At 43.7% G+C, this 27,086-nt stretch overlaps 1 protein-coding gene across 13 annotated transcripts in view; it reads right to left on the bottom strand.

Moving 5' to 3' along the window:
- The window catches only part of LOC118111971 (collagen alpha-1(XXIII) chain), a 123,824-nt gene that overhangs the window by 58,695 nt on the left and 38,043 nt on the right, over nucleotides 1-27,086 (bottom strand). The window contains exon 1 of one of the 13 annotated variants that reach the window (XM_035160867.2): nucleotides 19,748-19,911. The exons of 11 other annotated variants lie outside the window; for them this stretch is intronic. In XM_035160867.2, the coding sequence (XP_035016758.1) occupies nucleotides 19,748-19,790 (43 nt within the window). In that variant the 5' untranslated portion in view covers nucleotides 19,791-19,911. Of the gene's footprint in view, nucleotides 1-19,747; nucleotides 19,912-27,086 lie in introns of those variants that run through there. One more of the 13 variants, XM_035160868.2, reaches the window with a different exon arrangement.

Here is a 27,086-nt window from a genome sequence, read left to right as displayed (position 1 = left end):
GTAACACAATCTATCACTATTATTTGCTTCAAATGTGGGTCATGCAAGATTTAATGTAAATTAGGAGCATTTGATTGAAACAATAAGAGTCGTCTGGAAATCCGCTCTTTCACATGGGAGTGACTAACGGCTCAGAAATCTTTGTCCAAACAGCAGGTGCATCTCTGAAGAAACTGAATCAATGTGTATATTTGACAGGAAGAGTTTCAATAATCATTAGAGCGTTCACTAAACAGACAAAACGACATCACCAGGGAAGAATGGCAGGAACAAGACAAGCAGGAATATGACAGATGCTGGAAACAGCAGTTTAAAGAAATGCTGCTGGCAAACAGCTGTCGTTCATTCTGCTGTAACTAGTGGACATGTGTTCCTCTCAGCACCTGATGCACGTCACTTTACACAGCATGTTACTGTGTCAGATAAAACCCTCATCTACACCATTATTGATCTGTCCTGACAAAACGGAGAGGTGTATGAGCGATGGATTACATTTCTATCCTGATACGGACATTTCACAACACGTCCGGCTTGGTGTCTCAGCCACACTCTTCTCAAATGAGTCACAAAGAATAGAAGAAGAAAAGTATTGCCAGGTAAAACAAAAGTATTCCGAGGTTACGCAACATAGATTGTTGAGTGAGTTAACACAAAATATTGCGAAGTAAAGCAAAAGTACTGCGAGAGAAAACAAAACGAGTTGTGCGGTAACATAGTTGGTTTTATTTTTCTCTCTGGTTCGGAAAACTGCGCTCCGATGCTGCTGCTCTCTACTCACAGTCACCAAGTGTCTGTTTGTTGTGGAACTGTTATGTTTCTCTATTATAAAAGGTCTTTACCTTCCTATTTAAAATGCCTTAAGATATTGTATGTTCTGATTTGATGCAAAACGCTATAAATTGAATTGAATTGTGTTATTCATTACATAAATCAGTGGAAAATCAACTTAGTGAAATTAAATTACAAGTGACATGGTTTAAATGTTTTAACATGAGGACAATTTTATATGTTGGGTTTTTATAAGTCTTTCAGTTATTTTGTCCACCTCTGTTAACATATAACACCCGGAGACAAAAGCATATTTGAAAAAGATCACAACTATAAAGATGTCCAACACAACACAGTCACAAACTGTAGCCTTCAACGTTTTCATGAGGCTAAATGAAGAATCAAATCCTGCATCGTGGACTGAACGTTATCACAAGTGGAGGATCAGATTTGTCCTTTGGGTGCTCTCACATTCATTTCACTCTCAGTCCACTCCAAACAATCCTGACTGCAGCTGCTTTATAAATAACCAGCATGCGAAGTCATCCACTTCAGTGTGGCTGTGGGGGACAGCACTTAATGTAATTCAGAAGTTGCAGTTCCAGACTCTTTTCCCAAACTTTTTCCGATGTTGTAATGTCCACATATTTCCCCGTTACACTCCCTCTCTGCCTTCAGGCCAACTATGTTCTGCAGGACCCCTCCGTCTCTATCACGCTGCAGTGGGCCATGGCGTGCCACGACGGGCTGTGTCCTGCTGCATGCAGGGAGACGTTTGGGGGGGGTGTAGTGTTACAGACTATCTGTCACAGGTCAGAACTTTGTCTCAGGTTAATTATGACCCGCGGTACAGTCTGAGCGATGGCGAGCGAGAGAGAGCGAGAGCCTCTTAAGCAGCAGCACAGTCTGGACATGGTTAACTACAGTCCCATGCTGAAGATCGGATGAACGTCGGACACTCGACTGAGATAATATTATTGTACCTGGAACGAGAGGCAGGGCTGTGTGTGTGTGTGTGTGTGTGTGTGTGTGTGTGTGTGTGTGTGTGTGTGTGTGTGTGTGTGTGTGTGCATGGGCAAAGAGATGAAGGAGACAAAGTAAAGTTAAAGAGACACACAGACTCTCACACTGAGGGAGGTCTGACGGTGATATTGAGTCTGCAGACGTAGAGAACGGCCTCTGTTCAGCTGTCCGGGGCCTCAACCTCTGAGGGGAAACACTGATAAAGATGCTATGATGTCACTGGAGTCTTCTGAAGCTACTGCACATGCAGACGTCAAAGCCACCACAGATACCAGCGCCGTTCAAAGGCTTGGAGCAAATTAGGTTTGAGATTATGGTGATTTTACGTTGCCTCTTGGAGGTCTCACGGACCTACAGCAACAAGGTGAACACTGGGGCATTCACGCTGCGCCGCCACCGTGAATTTAAGCTCAGCGAAATGCTACAAAAACAGTGAAACGCACAGTGGGGTGCTAATCCTCTGTTAGCCAGATGCTAAACCAACAACGCCAATAGCTTGACCTTTCCTCCACCTTTTGTTCCGAGTGAAAGTTCCCCTGCCAGCACATTTTTAGCAAATGCCATGCGTAATAGGCGGTGCCATGTGGTGAGACCGGCAAACTGCGTGCTACTCTTCAGGTCATCAACAAACAAAAGAAACCCCCGTTCATAATCAGTCACAGGCCGGCCTCAGATGCCGTTGTTTGTGGGTGTCCTCTTTGGGTTGCATCCCTCCATCACTTCTCCACCCTCAAGTTTTCCATAGTGATTTATCCCGTGTCGTCCCTCCCCCTGTGTTTATTTGCAGAGTCTTTACGATGGCGTGAGTGGAAGCCGGCCTCTGACCTGGAGCTAACGTGCTCGACAGGCCACTCTGGTCCGCAGCGCCCCACGCCCAGTGAGCAGGGAGCTGAAAATGACTTGCTCTGTATATTTGGAAAGGGTTTCCCTATACATACGCAGCCTATCAGTGTTTACCCACAGCATATAGAGGCAGACTCTTTCCACCTGCATAAACTTCCAAAATGTGGACATGATTATTGGAGAACGTGATGGTGGCCTCTCGTTCCCAGTCCCAATTCCTTACCTTGACCCCTTCTGATGTCTCCACCAGCTGGCTGATCATCCTCCAGTTACACGCCCTCCTAAAGACTTCATAAATATGGGTTATAGATCTTAAGGGCCATTTTAACATGTCCTCAGTGACCGGCAGGTAAACTCTCCATCTTTCTCCCAAAAACAAAGAAGAAGGTAGGAATGAGGCTCAGATTTCATTGAGGAAATGGCGTTTAGTCATCATTATAACAAGCACTGACACTGAAGACTTAATCATTGGGGTCAATATCAGTCATGAGATGAAGAAAAATGTATTACATCATCCAAATGATTTAAACTAAACCCCAAATAACCGTAATAATCGGCGATTACGCGGCTCATTTAATGATTTTTAGTGACTTTTAAACCTTTACGAGTTAACTTGCGAGGATATCGGTCCTTTGGGACTGCACGAGTGGCAGAGGCTGCAGCAAAGCCCTCCGACAGAGCGGTGATGGCCACATGTGGTTGGACGGAGAAGAATCAAATGATGTTTAAGGAAATCGACAGTTTTGACAAATCAAAGCACCCTCAGATGTGTTTGGAGAACCGAGGTCTGGCGAACTGGGTAAACAGACGATCGCGGCACGCAAAAGCTTGAAAGTGCCTCCGGTACTTTGGTGGAGGAATAAAACACAACTTATCCATGTTTGTTCTTGAAATGCCACATGCAAAAAATCAAGTGAAGAAAAGTGTTCTCCAATAAGAATCATGGGAAGTGAAGTCCACTACTTAGGGTAATAGTTTTGTGTGAGTTGTCTGTTTCCGTCGTTATTCAAAGGCGTTTTATCAAAGCCTCAACATAAATTAGCAAGACTTGACCTATATTTGCAGGAGTTTTGTCGGCATTTGTTGATGACAGTGTTGATGATAGTGATTTGTGCAAAAACCACACAACAGATCTCAATGGAATTTTGTGGAGGGGTGAGACCTGACCCAAGAAAGAACCCGTACAATTTTGGTGTGGATCTGGATCAGGGGGCAGATCCAAGAGCTTTTTATTGCCGTCTTTAACAGTAGGATATTGGGCGTGTTTAAGTATGATTTCAAAATTTCTCAGATTTCTCAAAGAACAATTAATGGATCTTGACAAATCTGACAATTAGGAGAAAAATGAAAATTTTATGCAGATGCAAAAACTCTGGATCTCATAAATGTGGATTCATAAGGGATACAGAGTCTAACATGTGTCATTCTAGTTATTCCTGATTTTACCCTGTGAGAGATGTAACAGGAAGTAGCTTTGAGTCCTGTATTTCTAACCTACATTTGTTTACATCAAAATGAGTGCAGAATTATCTGTTAGCATTTCCTGTTGGCAAAGTACAGACAATTACCCCTGGATCATTCTGATACTGAAGAAAAATTTAAAACATGAAGAATTTCTGGCAAATTATACATTTATCTTCTTTTCCATGATTTCTTGGGTATTTGTAGACGCTTCTATTTCTCATCGGAAAGAAATAAGTCAAAGTAAATCCCCCCAAAATGCTTTGTTTGTGTGTATTTTGGACTGAATCATGACTGAGTTCGATCTTTTAAAGCAAACTGTGTTCCTCATTGGAAAGAGGTTGGACATCTGCTTCCAGGAAACTTTGAGGAGAAAAAATCCTCAGCTTTAATTTCCCCGGTCCCCGCTATGTCACACTGGCACTTTCTCTCTTGTTCACTCCTCTCTGCTCTTATTTGGCTGAAACAATTTTTACTGGCCATGTACCTTGTCACAGTGAGATTCAGTCCTGCAGAAGAACTTGGACTCAGATGAAGAGAGTGAGGAAGTTGTGGCTGCTTATTGCCTGCAGGGAGAAATATTGTTCTTTTCAAGGGGAACATCGGTTTTAATTGTCCACACAGGCCTGGTGCAGGCTGATGGGAAAACTCATGAGGCGACTCCACATATCTCAGACGATCTTTACTGCCGGCCTGCTGCCAAAGTCACAAGTGCTACATTATCTTTAGTGCATCTCTTGCTTCTTTTGGCTTCTGTGGATACTAAACATGACCATCAAGTCCTTACTCCTGTCATCGAACTCTTCTATGTTTCATAATCGTGGGAAGAAAAAACATATAGGAAAGAAAAAGAGAAATGTTTCCTCTTCAAGGCAGCGATTTTAGATGATGCATTTTTCCTTGGGCAGTGTGTGGACACATGTTTTAACTGACCCCCATTAAAATGAGTGAGTGCAACAGCAGTTCATCACTGATTTCCCTCTTAAAAAAACTAAATATATATATATATTTATTTATATCACATGCAGGGTTTCTTCATCTTTAAGCCATGTGCAGAGGCCAGGCCAGTTTGGAGGAGCTTTTCCAGTAACAGTTCTGTTGTTTTTGGACTGTGCAATGCAAGATGCAATTTATTTCCTCCTCTGTCCTCCATGAAAGCGAAGGGCACATGGAAAACAAACAATACTCACGAAGACGTTATCAAGGGGAACAAGTGTGAACAGAAATGATTAATGCTGCGGATCTCGTTATTTAAACATCTGTTCAATGTGGGACTGATCAGAATCCATCATGCAAATGAAAGTTGCACATCAGTGAGAGAGAAAATGCAAGAAGAGAGAGGAGCGATGGAGGATTGTGAGCGGTGAAGCAGAGACTTCTGCTGAAATAATTAGTTTAACAGACAGGAAAGAATTAATAATTTTAGTAATCAATCTATTGTTTGATTTATTTATGGAGCACAAAATGCCAAACAATGTCACTTTCCAGCTTCTCAAATCTGAGAAATTGCTGCTTTTCTCTTCATCTTGGGGTCTGGAAAAGTTTAGTGGTCTTTTTATACCATTATTTACTCATTTTATGGGCTGATTAAACATAAAATATATATCTTTGGTCGCTAAGGCTCTCCCGATCAAAACAACAACAAAAGACCAAGTTTGATGACGTCATGAAACAGTGTGGAATCATGGGATTTGTCATCTCCACCACAATTTCATCTCCCATAATCTGCTTTGCGGGCGCTTGCTTCCGCCGTGTGTTTGCACTTTACAGGCAGCGCTTCGGCAACAGAACACGCAGCTAACAGCAAATCAGGATCCATTACGAGTGACCAATACAACCAGTGGAAGGAAAAAAACAGCTGACGGGCTGAAGTTATAGCAGAGACGGGTAATACCCTAATTAAAAGGCGACAAAACCTCCCGTTATCTTGAATGTTGAAGTTGTGGATTTCTCTCGGTTTGAACATTGTTGGAAACATTTTGGATAATGTAAGCACACAAGTAGACAACATATACAATATAGGTCAAGTTGTTTTTACACATTCAAATGAATAATTGTTACTTATTACATATTAAAAAAAATTCTGCAGATTAATTAGTACTTTTACTTTTAATACTTTAAGTAAATTGGATGATTCTCCAGTACTTTAAGTCAAATTTAAAACTAGGACTGCTCATATTGTCTGAATGAGAACAAACAGAAATGCATATTTAAAAGAGTAAAAGATGTTGTGGTGCTTTTTTGTGGTGCTGCAGCACTGACTCCGGCTGCCAGGAAAGTCAGTGTCTGTGCGTCACACTGATGCAGAGTGAGGTCAAAACAGTAATGAAAAGAGGCAGAATTAACGTGCTAAAAGACAAACGTCAAACAGCGACAAAAAGACAGTTGACACAAAGCAAACATGGCAAACTGACAATCCCTCCGAATATTTGAGGCTACTGGGCCCATCCAAAGCTCTCCAGACCCAAAGATAAATTAACCGAACATGAGATAAACATAACCATTTGTATTTCAGCAAAACAAGAGTAAAATAATAAAGAAACTCTCGCTGTATTCCCAGAGCTGAGTGACTTTGATCTGACGTGTTTAATGGCCCCATGGCTCCCCTGTCGAACAGTGTGGCCGGCTTTACCGTCCTGTGGTGGCCTTGGAGGCTTGTGTTGTATGAAAGAACAGCACAAACAACTGCTGAATGGACCGAATCAGAGTTCAAAATGGAAAGGACGGATAGTGTTCGGAGAGCGAACTGCCAGCACTTCTGGAAGAGGCTTTGTCCCCCTCAGCTGTCCCCAGAGATAGTCAACAACACAGATCTTGTCTGATCGACACCAGAGACGTTCATGAGACGGCCGACGTATGGTTCAGCTTTCATGGCGATCGTATGCAATGAAATGTGCATGCACAAAGACACACAACGCAACGCAGAAATGTATAAAGAGTTCTGTTATATCCTGTTGTGAAATCAGTCAACAGACCATTTGATTGGAGCCCAGTTGTGGCTTTCACCATCAGGACAGAGTTTATGAACAGGGCTCCTTCCTGCTCCCACAAATTTGTTATCATCATAACCACCACCACCACCATCATCAGCGCTCCAGAACACCATGTTAACAACAAACAGGAAGAGGACACCATGTCCCCCTCTGTTTGATGCCTCGTCTGCCAGTGATTGTGCATCCCCCCCTGTGGCAACGATGTAATTTAGTTAAGCAGAATGCAGCCAACAGCGAGGTCCGGTGAGCGGAGAGGCGAGGAAGGATGAGCAACACATAAAAGAATGATTCCAACGGGGTCAGAGGTGAGGGAATGGTCTGGGAATGTCCGTTCAGGGTCAAAGTGTCGGCACAGATGGACAGAGCAAGCTGCCGCCTCTCGGGGCAAACGCTGCATCCTGTTAGCAGCTGAAGGAGATACAGCCGGTGGCAGAGGTTAACACAGCAAGGGTTGAGAGGTCAGGGGACCACGTGACCTCACCTGCCCTTCTCTTCAGTTCCAGCCAGTGGAACAAACCTGCTCCAACGCCTGGGGACGGTTAGACGTGAAACATGCCACGCTCGGCTGGGAGAAGCTCCCTGTCATGCTGCATCTGTGCACCAGTGCAAGAGAGACAACACTTCTACGTTGTTTTTGTGGGTTTGGTAGCCTGGGGAGGTGAAATCAGAGAGGTGTGTGTTTGTGTGCATATGCTTCTGGTTTGAAATACATCTAAGTGTGTAAACATTTTCAGCCGTAGTAGAAGCATGGTTCTAGGGAAGGCAATCGCAGTTATCTGGTCCAGACTGAAAAGTTTCTACGGCTGTGTATCAATTCAGGGGCCGCATCCATTGAAGGTTGCATTTGAAACCCGATTGCGTCACAGTGGTTGCGACTAGGCTGTCCCATTTCAAAGGCTCCTTCAAATGCTGCCGACAAATGTGTCCTTTCATGCCTAAGAAATGAAAACCCCACAGGGTAGATCTTTCTCAGCCCAATCTATCCCAGGATTCATTGCGCTTCAGATCGTCTCATTTCGGTTCAGCTTTCGTAGACCGCGTCCTACGAAGGATGCAGCCCCGGAATTGAGTATTCCCCGGGACAACGTTGGACGACTTCATGGAAACCTGTGTGGTTTAGTTTCTGTGTAACCTCCGTGACAGAGATAACAGACTGAAGCTCCATTGGTGTGAGAGGATGAGCTGGTGTTTCATCAGAGCTGCAGAAGCCCGTCTTGGATTAAGCGATCAAATGTTTCCTGGTGTAAACATGATTGGAGCGATCCCTCTGTGTGCAACCTGTGTGTACGTGAAGCGTAAATCTGCGGCTGACTGAGTCCATCAAGTCCAGATGCATCAAATCCAACAACTCCCAAGAAGTGAATCCTCACAGTTCACACAAACGTCCGTCTCTCCCCTCTCATCTCTGCTCGTTCCCACCGACCCGTGCCTGCCGATGCATGCGTCAGTTCGGAGCTCCGGCGATAAATAGAAAAATAAACAAGCCGGCCAGCTGTCAACCAGACAATCAAACTACAGCCAGCAGCAGATGCCTTTCATCACGACTGCGGAGGACATGCTCTCGAGGGAGAGAGAGAAGGAAAAGAAAACACAGATACGACTGAGGAAGACCGAAACTGTGCTTCTCATTTCAAACAAAGAGAGAGAGAGAGTTTAGATGAAAGCACCAAGTTAATAGTTATTGATGGATTATTTACTAAACTGTGGAAACTCCTCCCTTTCTGTCCACCCGGGGTGCTTCAGTGGTCGACAGCTCTCAACCTTTATCTCGTCCTCTGCGCAGTTGAAGCTGACAGGCTTATGAAAACTGAGGTTAGGACTTATCATCTCTAACTGTCTCTTTACGGCTCACAGAAGCTCTGCTGTGAGCATTTGTTTTTTCACTTAGACGACTCTTATTGAAGCGGCGAGAGGAGTCTATGAAGTGACGGGTCCTGAAGGGATCATGGAGCACTGTTGTGTTTAGTGATTAAACCCTGGTTAACACAGAGAGAGATGATTGGAACTGCACTGGGAAAACAGAGAGATTATTGAAATATGTGTCCAGGCAGGCATTCATGATGGACAAGGCAAAAATAATAAAAATATGGATTAATCCTTGATCAGAAGTGCATCCAACATGGTCCGATTTGTGATTCATACACTTGTGTCTTGTGCAATCTGACAGCTAGTTTTAATTTACTATCCACACTGAGAAAAAAAACCCTCTTCAGCCTTTGCCAACAAAGCTCTTTATGTGGCTTCGACAACAACGAGAGAGGAGAGCGATGAATAATTTACTGTGGAATTCCTCTGAAGGATTGCCAGAAAAGGACGGAGGCACCAGAGCCGGAGGAACACGAGGCATTCGGTTACAGAGCCAGAAGAATACGAGGAATGAAATCACTAAAAAGCAAAGTGGTGAAAATGTGTTAGGAGGGATAGAAATGACATAATCTGCTGGATTATCTGGAGTGTGAACTATAAAACGCCTCGGCCTCCTGTCCTGCTGAGTAACAGGGACACATCAGCCCCGTCTAAACACGCTAATCACTTTTTAACCTGCATCTTCCTGACCGGGATTAGAGGAATGAAGTCAGAAAGAGTTGCAGAGTGTTTCCATCACAGCAAAAAAACAAGTGATTATTTATCACATGCTAACCATTACCTGTCCCTTGTTTAATGACGGACTGAGAGCGGTAAGAAGTGCTCAGGGAGGAGGCTGACTGGGACCCATCACCTGTTTATAAGTGAATTAAACTAAAACAGGAGACATATCAGTCAAGCTGAACATGATTTAACAGTTTATGACCAGCGTTCACTCATCTTTGATCATGACAAACACAAAGAAACAAATAAACAAATACTTCATTCATCAAACGGGCTTTTTCTTCCCTTCTCTCCGAGGTCTGCAGCTAATCATGGCACAGAGGAGGGCGGCGCTCACCCATCAAAGCCAGTGAACCGAAAAATGACTCCCCGTGCAGGACAAGCTGAGCGATCGGACTCATTCAGGTAAAATCATCATTTACTGCGGAGATGCATGACACCCCCCCACCCTCAGAGGAGGACAGCTGAGAGAACAAGATGAATCAGTGTGACACCAACTTCACTTTTGACTTATGCTCCAACAGCCACAAGGAACACAGAGAAGTTTGTACTTTGCAAGTTCATCTGTTTTCTTACACACTACAAAAAGGGTCCACATTTACTCAGCAACCCTCCCTCCCTCCCTCCCTCCCTCCCGACATGCAGCCCCTCGGGTGAGGAGTTAGTTAACCATGCTTGACAGGACCTCAGATCAGGTGTCCCCCTCTCCCTGCGGGGAGGAGGCAGGACTGAGGTGACCTGTAGCCTGAACAGGAGTCGCCTGACACAGGGATCAAACTGTTGGCGTATGCTCCCACATCACCCTCCAGTCCACAGGGAGGAAGAGACACATCCATCTCTGACACCAAAAGGCAGCTCGAAAGCCAGTTTGAAAGGATCGGAGAGGTGGTTTTTCAGAAGTTGTACCAATAAACAAAAGAATACTAAGTTGACAGGCACTTCCTTCAATTCTTGTTGATGAAAACAGATGAAAACCGTTTCGAAATCAACTTGCAGGGTCTTGATATCTCATCACATTCAGGAAGTGCAGCTTTCCTCTTTTTCACGGCACATGTCACGAGGCTTTAACGATAGAGGAAAAGCTCAGTGCATGAAGTTCCAATAAGATTTTCCCGTGGCTGTCACTCACCTCTGCTCGCTGTCTGCACCACCTGCCTTCATTAGATCAGATCTGTATCTGTCGGAACACACTTCGTATTATTACTGGAAATAAGTCATTGATTGCAGCTTCAGGCCTTGGCGAGATCCACGTCGAGTTTGATCCAATTCATCCGGATTTAAGCTTTTCGTCAAACTGATGCGAAATAAAATTAAAATGTGGTGAGGGAGAAAGACAGATGGTCAGCACACAGACATCTGGACAAAGATGATGTTACCTCATCTCACTCACTGCCTGCAGTTCTTAAATGTTTCACAATACTGAGTAATACCAGAGCGAAATAACTTTTGTTAATGCACATCAGGATGACTAGGAGCTTTTACTGCTTTTAAAAAGGCAGTTTAACACCTGAAAGTCTGCACCAAGGTTCATGTCTTTGTTACATTTGATCCAGTTTTAGTTTTGGTTTCACATTATAATTTAGGGAGCACACTAAAGAATTTAGTATGACATACATATGTCCTGTCATCACCTACGTGGGCTGTGTTTGCCTATACCTGATTAATTGATTGGGTTGTCGACTGGCTTAGGTTTTGATTGTGTTTTAAATTTGACTATTGTATTTAATAACTTATTTGAATCAAGTGCATAGGAAAAATGTTGTCTTTCCGTTTGAAAGGAGAAAATGAATGAGCTGATTAGGTCATTTCATTTTATTACTACCAGCAAAATGATTGTCCTCGTCATTCAAAGTTATATCGTCAGATGCAAGTAATTCCTCTTCTGCTTCTTTTTCTTCTTCTATTGTTTAATGCCGTCTCAACTTCCTATCACTGGCCTGAAAGTTTCATACTGCAAACAGTCAAACCATGACTGTGGTCCGAGGCACCTTCTACACCTGTTATTTTAGTTCGGACTAAACTGAAAGGTCCGAACCAAACGGTCAGTGTCAAAGCCCCCAAAGAGACGCGTGTTATTTTTTACATTTGACATTAAAAGGCATAGTTCACCCAAAGAAGTGTTTTGTGGACTCAAATACTTCTCCCACACCTCCATCGGCTTATTGGTGAGTAGATAGAGTGAATTTTCATTTTGGGGTGAACTATCCCTTTAGGATTACAAAGCTGTATATTTAGAATATGAACAAAGCAGCATTGGATTGAATATGCAAAGCTGTTCCAACACATTAAAGCAGCTTGTGAAACATAATTTTTACAGTCAGATTCCACATAAAGTGAGGAAGTGATGTGAGGAGCGAGAGCGTGGCGCAGGCAGTGACATCAGCAGCCCTGGCTCAGTTGTCTTTGGCCGACAGCGAGCGGCTCATTAAAGTGAATCTGGCTCAGCTCTCAGTTACACTGACCAAAGTTTCTTATTCTGCCTCCTCCGCTTCGCGTTCTTTGCCACGCTCTCTCCTAACCTTTCGGATTCTTTCGTCTGATCCCCTCTGCAAACTACATTTTTTACTTTTTGAATCTGCTTCTTCCATCTTCTGTCGTCATCCTCTCCTGCTTGTTCTCTTTCATTCGCTGCAGTGTCTGCATCTGATCTCCGGCATCATTTCTCCTGCAGCACTTCATATCTCTCGAGTCATGGCGAACGGCATCGTGCACAGCTGCTCTGCACATTAGCATTATATCCCTCAGTAACAAACAACATGCACGCATACAAAACTCTTTAAACTTGATACGCACCAGTTAGAAGAGTTACTCAATCAGATGGCAACATCCAGCATGTCAGGCACATTGTTTTAGGCTGCAGCCGTGCATTAGAGAAAAGAAGGGGGCCTCTTGTATGGTCTTGGAGGCGCCCTCTCTGACACAACAAGCAAAAGGAGATGGAGTGGGGGGGGTGTGTACCTGTGCCAATATCTGTGTTTGAGGAAAGCCTGAGCTGCAGTACAAATGAAACAAATTATACTCTAAGTGGAGGGAACAACCTGTAATAAGCAGTAATGATCCATCTGTCCCTGCAAAACAAAGGTGATACATCACCATCTGCCCCCCCTCTCCCCAAACACCCCCCCCTGCTCTCTTTGTAGTTCCTCAGTAGTAATATGTCATCAAGTGCACCTCTGCTATCGGACTCCTAATCAGGGATGAATGAGCACTCGCCTGTGTTGGACTGTTTATTGGCGCTCGCTGAAGAGTTGTACACATGCAGGGTTGAGCTACACTACAGCTGTGTTCAATTCACACGCAATGTCATCAATTCAGAACAGGGATTTTCTCTAAAAAATACAAATATTGTCACACATTTGGCAACCCTGCTTTAAAATCAAGTTTATTGTGATCTGAAAATTATTTGGATTTACATTTGGCAATGAGGAATTACTTTCAGAAATAAATGTATACGCTGCAGCCCAATCATGTGCATTCATCTGCAGTCCGTTAGGTAAATACACACACGCGCACTTGCACGGACATATTATATTGTCTTCATATCCTTGTATGACTGACCAGCTGGGATTATGTTCATATTCATCTGAAACATTCCCATCGCCCGAGGAGCCAAAGTCTCACAACAGAACAGAAACCTGTTACTACACCACCGTATCATCTGATACAGCATCAGACCACTCCACGTTCACCTTACATCCTGACACTGGACGACATCTAATATGAGATGATCTAATACAGATTCAGAGGAAACCAGGACAGGATATTATATGAATAAATGTGACAGTGAAGAACCTGATGACATGAGGCCGTAATGAGCTCTGCAGGTCCCACAGTGAGACCCTAGAGTTTCTCATTTGGATGGTGGGCTGTGATTTACGGAGCCCTGGTGTATAAAGAGAAATTCAAACTGTGTAACGAGTCCATCGGACAGCGGTTGCGGCTCCACCCTGCAGATACACAGTGCATGTGTTTTACACCACATCCATCAGTCTGAGACACTGGGCCAGAGAAACGCAGATGTGGACCAAACACCTGACTTTGTATTTACTTCCTTATTTTATAAGAATTTCAAATTTATATAGTTGGATATGAAGTGCTAGATTATATATCAGGTATTATAACTCAATACTCAAATACTCAGAGGAGAATTTACTTCAACATCCAGCAGGTCTGGTCTGTGAGGCCGTACTCTGGACCCAGCTTTGAGCTAGATGCTAATAATGACCGCCCTGCTGTTGTGTCCCTCCGCCAACCTGTGCAGTTTCAGTCCTTCCAGATGTTTCTGACATGTTGCACTCACAATAATATGAGACCACCATGACCTTGACCTTTGACCACCCAAATCTAATCGGCTTATCTGTCATCCTGTTAGACTCTGGAAGCGTTAGGATAAAGCATTCACAAGGCAAAAAAGACCTTGACCTTTGACCAAATGAAAGCAGTTCATCTTTGAGTCCAAGTGAACATTTGTACCAAATATTAAGAAATTCCCTGGAGGCGTACAGACTTGCTAGCATGACTAAAAGTGCTTATTAATTTGGTTAACTTATGTTAGCTTACATCAACGCTGTTCAGTATGGAAGGTTCCAAAGTCTTCTAGTTTTTATCATTAAAAAGGTGAAATAAAAATTCGGTTTTCATTAACCTTCTTGCACTTATTTTGTGTGCAGGCTACAAGATGTTAATGAAGGTTAATAAGCTTGAATCTAAAGGTTAATTAACCTAAAGGAGGTTAATGTTATATATATTTTTTTCAATTTCCTGTTGTAAAAAGTGTAAAACATGGAATCTCACTTTCTCTCCGTGCGAATACTCCGTCGACTCCACTTCTTCCCACAGGTTAGGGATAATGAGCAGAGGGTCAGATCATGTTTAACCTTTTCACCCGCGTCTCGGCCGGGAGCCGATCGTTTCTGACACGACATCGTGAGCAGATGAGGCGGAGGAGGGAGTCTTGAAGCTATTTGATGAAAGCTCAGGGTTCCTCACATGCAGTGATTGAAAGAGCACATGGTTATGAACAGCTGCTGAGCCAATGCATCAGCATGAAGTCACTGAGGTTAATTGTTCTCTCCGATGCACTGTAAAAACACACAGGTAATTACGCTGTCACACTCACTGTCATATGTCTCTGCACTTTATTAGATCAGGACAGTTTGACTGCTTCAGCATGAATACACAATAACTTTTAAGGACTTTTCTGAATTCAGTATAAAAGTTAATGTAAGCTACAACAGATTAATGCGAGGGCCACATCGTGTTTAAAGGATCCAGAAGAGTCGACATCTGCTTGATTTACAGCCAAAAGCTGCAGTCAAATATCAATCAGTGCATACGTTTTGATATGTAATGTGGTGAACCACCGTCTGAGACATCTCTTACTAACTGCTGTAAATTGCGTTTTATGAGAAGCGCTGGCCGACGGAGCGAGCAATTACGCACAGATGGAGAAGCTGCGCCTCGTCCAAATGTAAGCGCAGTTTGGCACGAAACAGATTCCTGTAACGTTTACATGTGCACGTGCAGATACAGCACGCTGTTAAGATGCTGGTTGCATTTATCCGCATTGTGAGTATTCACCTGAGTGTTGGCTTTAAATGCAACAATGTGAATAAACCTAACATGGAACATATCTTATGCATAACTCCATGTTTGTGTTATATACTTTATCTAATTATACGTTTGTATTTCTGCATGTCCATGTCCAACGTAAGAATAAACTTTGTGGGTTTTCTTCTTTTTTTGTTTGTGTAATATTTGGATATGTGTGTCATGTGTATGTTATTTATTCCAGAATAAAAGCAAAGGCATGCAGCTGTGCGACACATCATGTTTTAAGGCCTTGTTTTAAATACTGTGTTGTTTTCTGCAAATATTATTCCATGAAGGTAAAACACTGGGATTATTTTCATGTACTTTTCTTGCACAAGATTCAAAGCAGCAGGACAGCGCATAGGACCAAATCATCTAGAAGTCCAGCCCTCTCCATGTTAGTGGATGGGACAGGGACCAAATTAAATCATATGTCAAATGTTTTCAAAGATGTTTGTGTCATTTTAAGTTGTTCTTTTCCACTAATGTTTGTTCAAGTACTACAAAATAGGTGAAATGTCATGAATGGCAGCTGAGACTGACTCATGATTGGTCAAGCGTGTGTATCAGTGACACCTCACTACCGTGCATCGCCTCATTTGCTACTGTACAGACTCTGGCTTCAAATGCATAAGATGGCAGCGCTCATATATATTTTATTCATATACATTTTGGCTCAATTTCTGGATAGTGGGGGGAAGTGGAGACGTTTGTTGGCAGGATCAGAGGTTTCGGTCTTCTCATGGGATTTGTTAACAGTAAGTAAAATATTGAAAATCACCAGACTTGAATCCATTAATAGTATAGAAGAAAATACGTAATTCATTTAGCCATGCACATTACTTTACTTAAAGCGCTGCTTTAAAGCTACTGTACTCGGTCTGACAATGATTTATTTGCGGAAAAACATTTGAAGGATGGAGAAATGAGATGGAGAGTTTCTCTTTTTCCACTTACACCCTGTGGCAGTGTTTACTACCCCTGTCATGAGTTCATTAAATTATCAGGCAGCATAATTTATGTTTGTAAATAAAATGAAGACATTAATAAAGGGCAGATTTCTAATTAAAACCTTGTTTCATCCCTTTGGTTGAAGGTTAACCCTTCAGACTCTGTGGCTTTAGCCTTAAGGTGCTTGGCAAAAATTTCTAACGCAAACCCATGGTTACCATCAAGCACTGAAAGGAGAGAGGCTCAATCTCGTTCCTTTTAATAAAAAAATATTTTGTCAGAAGTATTCCTTTTTTCCCTCCTTTTTTTTTATTGCGGCTCAATTTTCCGCCCTTCAGAAATGTTTACACCACGATATAAACAAGGCTGTTGAAGATGGTAGTGGTTTTAACTGAAAAGGACGAATTCTAACACCAACAAATAGCAGCGCTCGCAGCAACACAAAACACGCACAAACATAAATCACTGCAGAAAACTTGTTTACGGAGCTGGGATTGGATTTCCTCGAGGATTTCCAAGGTCGCAAACAAGATAAGCTCGTAAACATTACCCGTTTCTCTTTAAAGAGAATTTAGATGATTTACAGCACATAAGCATCTTACTCATTTCAAGAACAGTTAAGGCTCACACTGGTGGTTCTAAGGGTCCAGGTGCTATGTGCAGCAGCTACCTGCTATATGTATGACTTCTTCACCTCATCCACGTGTTTACAATTCAGACGACCATCGCACTTTAATCACTTCTACGAGCCCGTTCAACACATCAGACCAACATTACATCTGAATCCCAGCAGGGACCATGAGAGACAGCTGGATGGATTACCATGAAACTTGGTGGAGGGCTGTGAGGTGGGTCTATTAAGAACCCATTTCATTTTGCTGTGGATCCTGATCAGGGGCATATTTAGTGGACTGATATCTGTAAGTGTCATTAAGTGCAGCCTGATTGAATTGAAAGGGACTGTTGGGCCTTGGCAGAGATATGCGCTCCCCAAGTGTCTTTCTAGTTTCATTAATATAAATAAAAAGGTGAGGGAAAACTAAGGCTTAAGAAACATTCAGGGCAGAAAGCTCCTGCCAAGCTCACTTCTGAGAGATCTTTTTTTAAGTCCTTTTGAGGAATTTTGTGGAATTACGGTTGGGTAACTCCGCTGTCTGTCAAGAGACTACTGTAAAAAGATAAAGATCCCTGGCAGAGCCTGTGATTTCAGAGAACCTGGAAAAAGTCAAACTAAATCCCCATTGTTTAGAGCTGCTGCAGGCGTGTTTTCACTGACAACCACAATGTGGGTTTGTGGTCGTTACCAGGTCCATACGAAACCTGGACTATGTTTGGCAGGAAAATCGCACAGATACACACACCATGGTCCTGCCTTTCATATTCACATTTCTACTCCTACCCCCTTACCGCACACACGCACACGCACACACACACACACACACACACACACACACACACACACACACACACACAGGCAGTCAACATGTGTGCTGAGGCTTGTTTGTGCAGAGCATTCCAGCGTGACGTTTCCTCGGCACATTAAAGAGCCACCCCAGCAGGCCAGTCTGTGCCCCCCCCCCCGCCCCAGTAAGCATCCGTTGGGCCAGGGGAGGGGGTCCTATTTGCTTTATCACATTTGTTTGGATTCTACAGTCGGTATCCAATAGCGGCTGCAAGTGCAGAGCTCTGAGTTTGTTGTTGTACTGTATGCATGATCGTTTGAAGTGCCGGGACACCAGGCGAAGGTCCACTGAGAAACAGCGTCGTCAGACTTTGTGCTACATCGGCATCACTGCAGCAGTGATGGCGGCTCTCACCTGGACACTCAGCTCTGTGGTGGTTTTGTGTCAATTTTGAAAACTCAGCGCAGCCCTTTGTCATAGCTGCTGTAAATTACATTTGAATTGCAGGGAAGTTAAAACTGGGGTTGATAATTGTGAAAAATCGAAGAAGAGCTGATTTCACTGTGAAAAAATACAACGGCCCCCTCCCATCGGCCCACTCGTCAAAACTACACCCCTAAAACACATGAACTTGCCTGACAACTGCTAGATGCTGACTTTTCTGTGAATCGCTTGCTAACTTTTGACTATCGTCTCTGCTTCAGCTGTGTTTGCGTCTCCACCTCCTCGGCTGGTAAAGACTTTGCAGGTCATTCACAGCGAGAGAAACAAATGACCAACACAACCTTTATCTGGTCCCAGGTCTACAGGTCTCAGCCATAACGGACAACATGACAGCTCCATAAAGGTGAAGCCAAAGCACCACTAGTGGCTGGCTGCAGTATGGGTCATAAACCCCACCTCCTCCATGTTTTTAGATGGGATGTATCACACCCCTTGCCTCCAAATCTCAACTGCCTTTTCTCACTGTTTTGTCAATTAGTGGTAAAAATGCCTGGTGGAAGTTGTGGATGTCGGTCGGTCAGACACATACTGTGACTCACTGAGGCGTTTTCATCTGCTTTTCATACCCAGACAATGTGACTAAATAAGAAGCCAGACGTACATGATTACACTTGTCAACAGCTTTAGATCAAAACAGTTGCTGAAACCGGTAATGACACAATTATCTCTGCACCATGCGACTGTGCCGATGTGCGTGTCGGTGGACAAGAGATATGGCAGCGCTCTGTCATGGATGAGTCACCGCAGGGCAGACGGAAGATCGACTGATAGAGGAGCGAGATGCTTCGCCGCTCCTCTCACCACACGCACAACCCTGAAGCCCACCAGCAGACACCCTGAACTATTGACCGCACCAGCCTCAGCCACAGCACAGGACCGTCTATCCTGCAAGTCGGCAGAGCAGTTTGAAGGAGTCACTTGTGTCTTTCTGTTCGGATGTTTACCGCAGACAGATCCACCGAGCACGCAACAGAAAGTGCTTAAGGATGTATTAGCATGAACTCTGATTGAAAACCATGTACGGACACATATGCTTCACATAGATACAACATGAGTTGTGCTTAAAAGTTGTTCTTGTCACAATTTTTGTGCACACGGACAAAAAAATGATTCGACTTATTCTTCTGTTTCCTCGGAGGGAGGAGGGGCTGAGGAGGAGGAGCAGGATGTATTTTTAGACAGAGTGAATAAGTGCCGAGTCACCGCGTGAGCAATTCTGAGTAGAACAGAAAATAGAAAACATACAGGAGAGAGCTGAAGACGTTAAATACATCGCAGGACCCAAGAGTTTAACAGTGTTTTAGCCACAGAAATCACTTCCACATGGCTGAGTCAGAGGAGCCAAAACAAGGCTGTGATTAATGATATTTACTGGCACGTTGTCAAGGAGCGCACAATATATGCAGCGCAGTCGTACAGTGTTTGCCCCAATTCATACCACCGCTGGCTCAACACATGGAGCTCTCATGTGCTGATTTTGACAGTGCGCTGGTTTAACATATCAGTGAGGAGCAGAGAGGCACCATTTGGACAATTGGGAATATGTGGTAGTGCGATAAAAGGAAAGATATGAAGGGAGGAAGAGGGGGAGGAGGAGGAGGGAAAACTCATAACACATACCTGACATGAAGGAGGAAGGTGGACCAAAGGGAGGCGTCATCATGAAGACACGAGGGAGGGAGAGAGAAAAAAAAAAGTTATAATAAAGTTAATTTCAGCAGTGTGAGCATGAATAAATGTAGGTCTGCAAATGATGCTTAAGGACAGGAGCATGTGGAAGTGTGTGTGTGTGTGTGTGTTCCTGAGCCCTCAGCAAGCTATCACTGACATACCCAGCTGTCTCAGCTCTACAATCAAAATAAACCTCCCGCAAACCACCAATCACACACACACACACACACACACACACACACACACACACACACACACACACACACACACACACACACACACACACACACACACACACACACACACACACACACAATGCACTCTTCAACCACCAAACCTGACCTTAACCATGGCAGCCACATAACTAACCCCAACCCTTAACCTAACCTTAACCTATGCCTAATTGTTCCCTTAACCTTAAAACCAAGTCTTAACCCTCAAACTGCTCTGTGAAGAAGTGAAAGCTCAACAAAGTGTCTTCACTCTCAAGGTCTAAAACACTGATTAGTCCTTTGTGAGGCAGCACAGAAACCACATGCACAGAAATAACCCACGGATCCTAAAGATAACACATCTATACCTCAGAGTGACTGAAGATGATGCTTCTGTTATGCATTTCATAATACAACTCAAATGTCACCAAGTAGAGTGTATACCTCCACCAAGACCCAACACTCCCCTGATGAAACCACATTTAAATTCAATGGATCTGGATTTGTATGTGGATCTGCACTAAATTGCTCATTATATCAGTCCCTTAAACTTGACAATTTTTTTTCCATCAAGATCCACAAATGATTTTCTAATAAATGAAAATGTTGCAAATGTCCTATTTAACGGTGTAAGAAAAAAAGTTAAAACAAATATCTGCCCCTGATAAAGATGAGCCCCAAAATTGAACAGGTTCCTTCCTGACCCATTGAACATCCTTCTGCCAAGTTGTCAAAATCCCTCTTATGTGTAATCCTGCTAACTCACGGACGACAGACAGAAAGATAACCCCATTGATGAAGGTGAAAATGATAGGAAGTCACCAAGAAACCAAGAAAAGGTTTAGAATTTTTTACCTGTGCCTGTTGGCAAAGGTTTTCTTCTGCAGAGTAAAAGGTAAAGTGTGGATACAAAAATACTCTTTACTTCAGTAATTCCCCTACAGTGACTTTAAGCACTCTTGCAAGATGCCACTTTCTTGCTATTCTGACTCTAAAACCCTCAAACACATGCACATAATGTCCGGCTGTATGATTTCATGGGGTCGACCGTGGCCAGATCACACTGTTCAACATGTATGGAAACATCTCTGAACACAAGGGGGAGCCTTTTGGCAGCCGAGCAGGTGAGGAGCTGCATCAAACATGAATCTTTCATCCCGTGACAGCGACAGAAGGAAAATCCTTCTCCTTCTGTTGTTTTGGTGAAACTTCCACCAGCTCATAAATAACGCTCTATAACAGATCATCCCCTCATCAGGGACACTGGCACCGACTCCAACCCAAACTCCAACCGACTGATTTACAGGCAGCAGGAGAAGAAAGTTAGTCTCTGGTGAAGAGGCACTTTCTCGCAGTGACGGAGTCGGTTAGAGTGGAATTTATTGACAGACGACGCAGAGAAGGCAACACAGTGATCTCAACCTCTCCACCTGCAAATAATAACAACATGGCCGTAAACATGACTTTATGTTTCTAAACAGCCTGAGAAGATTGGCACAGACTGCTCTCATGCTGCTTTGCAAGCTCTCTCCCTCTTCCTCTCCTCCCCGTCTTTCCCCATCCATCTCCGCCTCCGTGCTCCAAATCAACCCTCTCTTTCATCCCTCGCTTTCACTTTGGCTCACCCCCTTCCACCTTTACCCTTCGGTGACTGGCAGCTCTCTCCGTCTTCCTTCCATTGTTTTCCGGTCTCTCTTAATGAACAAGAGCAACATTGCCAGAGAGCCTCTGACAGTCATTAAAGTAAAAATTGCCAGAGTGGACTTAATGAAAGTCAGATTATTTCAGCGCAGCTCCTCAAAGTCAGAATCTTTACAGTTGAGACTCTGGATCAGCGAGGATCTACCGAGATCTGCTCGTCCACTTTAACTTCAAAAAGTCACGGAGAAGCCAAAGCCTCAAGTATTGACTCTGCAATGCAAGTGAACGGGGTAAGAGGCGTTTAAAGAGCTGCTGAGGGAGCGCAGATAAAGGAAGAGATATCCCTGGACTGACGAGAGCATCCATGAGCAGATGTGTCTTCTTAATGGAATACCTGCCGCAGAACAAACCCAGCCAGAACAACACACACTGGCACGCAATGATCACACCTTGTATGCAGCTGGGGACGAGCGAGGACCAAACATCCTTTACTCAATCAATTTGATGTGTATAGCCTGTGTTTTGCATCGCAGGGCTTAACAATCTGGTGCAACATCCTCTGTCCTCGACCCTCGACTAGGCTGAAGAAAAAAGACCAAAAAAAACATTTTAACAGCGAAAACTAAATGCAGAAATCTCAGATAAAGTGAGGGATCCCTCTCCCAGGACGGTCACGAGTGCATTAGCTGTTGCGTGTAACTAAGCACAGCACACGTTAAAGACATGACGACAGGTGACGACAAAGCATACCGTGCCTGCGACGGAACCTTTGATCACTTATAAATTAATCGTAAGCGTCCAAATGACAACTGGTTAAAATGTGAAGAAATTCCCGAAAGGCAGTACGTGAGATACCATGTTCAAAAGGAAAAAACAACATGTTTGTGAGGCCACTGTGACTTTGACCTTTGACCACCAGTGAGTCTAAGTGAACATTTGTGCCAAATCTGAAAGTCCTCTCTCGAGGTGTTCTTAATTTAATGTGTTCACAAGGCAAAAAAGGGGTTTGTGAGGTCACAGGGACCTTGACCTTTGACCTCCATATTTCTAACTGAACGCTTGTAACAGATGTTGTGAAATTCTATTATGGGTGTTGTTGATGTATCACATTCACAAGAACAGGAGGTCACCATGACCTTGACGTTTGACCTTTGACACCAAAATCAAATTTGAAGAAATTCATTCAAGACGTTCTTGAGATAACGTGCTGGAGAATGGGATGGACGGACACACCTTTATCCATTTCCCCCTCTTATCCTTCATCTCAGCCTCTGCTTTTTGTTTTGAGGTTTTTGTTGTCAAAGTCCAAGTATGCTGTTATTTCCATAAGCTCACGAGGTGGATCAGTATTTACAGAGCTCTAACATGGGTGAAAACCAGAAAGAGACTGGGATGAATGTAAGGAACAGGAAACGGACAAGAACACATATAGCCTGAATCAATGCTTTGAGGACATGAGACACAAACAGATCATCAGTGGATCTGGGTAAGTGGTGCATTGTTACATGTTTGTTTAATCGAGAGCATGAAAAGTCGATTCTAAAACATGTCCCTCACAAGATGCCTTATGCAAGTCTGAAGGGACGAAGGTTTTGATATGATTTGTTTAATGTGTCTTCATACGCTTAATTTTAAATTATATGAAAGAAAGGCGAATAAAACACTATCTGGAAATGTTTGGTATTCCTACTTAATAAATTATACGATTTCATTATTAGTTATTGACTGATTGTTTGCTCTAGTTAGGACACATTCAGTTAAATTCCAGCTGATAACCTGCGAGTCAGTTCAGTGTTTCGATTTTTGTTTCCACCCCCCATCATCATCTTCTGCTGTCTGCTTTCCAAACCATGCTGTTCTCATTACAGCTACTTTACAGAGAGGCTCTCGAGTGTTTGGACACACACACACACACACACACACACACACACACACACACACACACACACACACACACACACACACACACACACACACACACACACACACACACACACACACACACACACAGACACAGAGAGAGAGAGAGAGAGCCCTCTCCATCCATCAGAGCTGTAACTGAAGATGCCTGTTTGTCCGCAGCCGCCCCTGCTTTTTGTCATGCACCTCAGTCGAGCATTAAGTGGTTTTAAACTTGTGTTTGAATGTGATTTTTAAATGATCGGTTCGGTGTCGCTGGATGAATCATTTAGTTGGACACGGAGGTCATTTTTCAGGGGGTAAGGGATGACTGAGAAGAAATGAAAAGCTGTGTACAGGAGCCGTGTGGTTGTCCTGTGGCGACTGCGGGCCAGAGAGATCCACCTCCTGTCACTCAAAGTGATGATTAAATCTCATAAAGTAAATGAAAACTTTCTGCTGAGCTCCTTCACATTTACGCCTGACACTTTAGACTTTCTGTACATTTACAGTGATGCAACTTAGATGAATTGACTCGTGCACTATTTGTTATTCTTTTTCTCCATTGCCCCATAAATACGCTGACCTCATCATAATTGAGCTGCACAGACTTTATGAGGCGAACTGATGAAGGGATTGATTCCTCCCCCTCCCTCCAGGACGAGCACTCTCACACTCACACTCACACACACACACAGTGTCTATTGAACAATAGGGTTTGGCCTAAACTCCACAGAGATTCTTATCACCTCTCTTCCTTCTCCCCAGAGGGCTAAAACAACACAGATCAACATGTGGCTCATTTATACTCAGGCTCTATGCAGCGGGGGGTCTAATGCTGAACAGATCACAGAGATACCACGCCATTAGCCCGTTGATGGCATCTCCAGAGCGGCCAATCAGAGCCTGGGAAAAAGTCTGCCAATGCGAGTCCGTGTCATGTAGCGTCTGCAGTCTATTAAAATGCAAACTTTGCCATAAATCGCTATCGCCCGTTCTCCTGTCCTGTACAAATTGGTGGACGTGCACAGTCTGACTCGGCGTTAGTGGGATAATTAGACAGCGAGCGGGATGTGCTGGAGGTAAATGAGAAAGAGGGATCGAAAGAAGGCGTCTCTGCACAGAACACATCGAAGTAATTACACAGCCTGTTGGTGATGGAGAGGGATGAAACTGGTGCTGAGTGAGCGGCTGGTTATGGATGCCTTTAGGACCCACTCTGCTGCTACAGTGGTCTGCACATGTGAACTGCAGATGAGAAACAGAAGCTTTCATTTCTGAATTGTCCATAAGTCATCGTTTCCCATCTCCTCTTTCTCATACATCCGCCATAGCCCTCTCATCACTTTCCCCGTCTCCCCGGGAAGGCTGGACGCATCACTGCGGCTTTCCCACATGCTCCTAGCTGAGAGTCAGCTGTCGCTCTTATCGCAGAGTGATGGGCCGGGTCACACATCTGGCAACCCCTGGCAGGGGTGTCCCCTGCCCGCCCCCCTCCTCTCCCTCCACCACAACCCCCACATGCTTTATAGAGCTGACTGGATCAAGATCTTTCATTGGCTTTTTTACGCCTCCTGAAAAAACAAAACCAATAAAGAACCAAAACACTGAGGGGAGGTCTTTCTTTCATCTCGGAGCCGAGCAGAGGTTACACATGCTCGTGCTCAAGGGCTTTTCAGCACTATACTGTAATAAAGCAATTTAACAGTTATCAATGAATCAGTGATAAATAAACTGATCTGCCCCATAATCTCTGATCATCTGTTGCAAGCTAATGGTTTTTTCCTTTAATAAATGACTCACCAGCGGGGTTATGTCATTACAGTTTCCACTTTTCCCACATGCCTTTCTTTTCCTCTCTTCCCAGCACAGTTTGTGGGTCACCCAGTTACTGGGGCTGAATGGTAGAGCTGTTTGGAGAGCAGTCCGCCCGCCTGGCGTGACAATGTTAAGTCCTAAAACTAACGGGGCCCATTGAGCGAGCGGAAGGTGACTAATCTCCCTATAGATACACCCTGCAGTCCCGAGCAGCAGAGTGGAAGCCCCGAGCATCACATACTGCAACACAAACCCGCTGCAGGCCCGTCTGTACGAGCTGGTTTGTAATACATGGTCATGGTAATGGTTTTAGATGCTGATTTATTGATCTTACTTCAGCGACTGATCGAACACAGCTGTGTGACTGACATATATTCTAACTCTATTCATCATTTTTCTTATTGTGTGCCACACCACATTACAGTTAGTATGTTACCATGTTGCAAAGACAACAAGGTTCACAAAGTGGCATGTTGCAATGGTCAAAATGTGGCATCTCACACGGCATGTGATTTCTTCAGTCCATTCTCCAGAGAGAGGCAGATCATGCAAGTATGAAATAAATCAATGTGGTTTCGATTATGGTCTTTTAGAATATGTGTGTTTGTGCATGTGTGAGTATATGTTCTTGTGCGTGTGTGCATGTGTTTGTGCGTCCACCACTGGGACGATAGCAGCATTCCTGCATACAGTACAACTGGATGACGAGTAAAAGTGAACATGCTCTTGATGAAGTTTACATCAGAAAATCAGAACAATGCCAAAGAGAGAAAATATGAAAACAACCAAACAATAGCAGCTGACAAGCTGAGATCGGATGACACGGAGGGAAATTTGCATTTCATTTGACCCTGGATTCATCTGCTGAAGCAAAAATCCTTGTTGGCACGAGGGAGCAGCTGAACTGCTGCTTTCCTTCGTGTGGACTAATACTTGAATTAGAAGGGATTGGTGTGCACTCTTGTGGCAGGAAACCAAGGCACTGCATCATCTTTAGATGCATCAGAAACGAAATTCAAAAGAGTAATTATCACAGACGCAGCATATGCAAGAGCAAACTAGTTTAAAGTTGTGGGAGAGTCTTTCTTAAGCCTCCGTTGTTTCAACTGCTGAGTCCATTAAAGTGAAAGAGCATTTTTGCATCCTGCAGCTAAACACAAGATGCGAAACAAAGCATGCAATTACATAACACTCAGAAATGTTGCACCTTATACAGAAAAAGTTAAAAAGTAAAGTTCACAGAGCTGCAAAGCATCTGCCTCCTGAAACAAGACAGATGTGCAGAACTGTATTAAAGAGTATACATGATATATATGACGAGATTTGAGAACGTGACATATGAAAGGTATAAGGGCAGATATCTAATCATAACATACGTGTTAGACGTGCTGGGTTTCAGGGAAGGTGATTGGCTTTGACTGCGGCTGACCCTCACATGAAAGACAGTCGGATGGAGGAAAAGCAGAGGAACAGCAGAGGAACCGTTTTGCAGTAACCTCTGCTTCACCTTCCATCTTTCAATTTATAGTTATCTTTTCTAACATTTAAGAGCTTTGTGGAAAGGGGGGGGGGGGGTCTGCTTTGAAGCCTGGTGAGACTGTTAGCCCATCACTGAGGTATTCACAGAGGCACACCATGATGTTCATGGTAAACGGTCTGTATTTATATAGCGCTTCTCCAATCGACCACTCAAAGCACTTTATAGTACAAGCCGCGCA

Source organism: Hippoglossus stenolepis, chromosome 7 (assembly GCF_022539355.2).
Source record: "Hippoglossus stenolepis isolate QCI-W04-F060 chromosome 7, HSTE1.2, whole genome shotgun sequence".
NCBI classification, from domain to species: domain Eukaryota; kingdom Metazoa; phylum Chordata; class Actinopteri; order Pleuronectiformes; family Pleuronectidae; genus Hippoglossus; species Hippoglossus stenolepis.
Note: the sequence above shows the minus strand (reverse complement) of the source record. Positions and strands in the feature narration are given on the sequence as shown.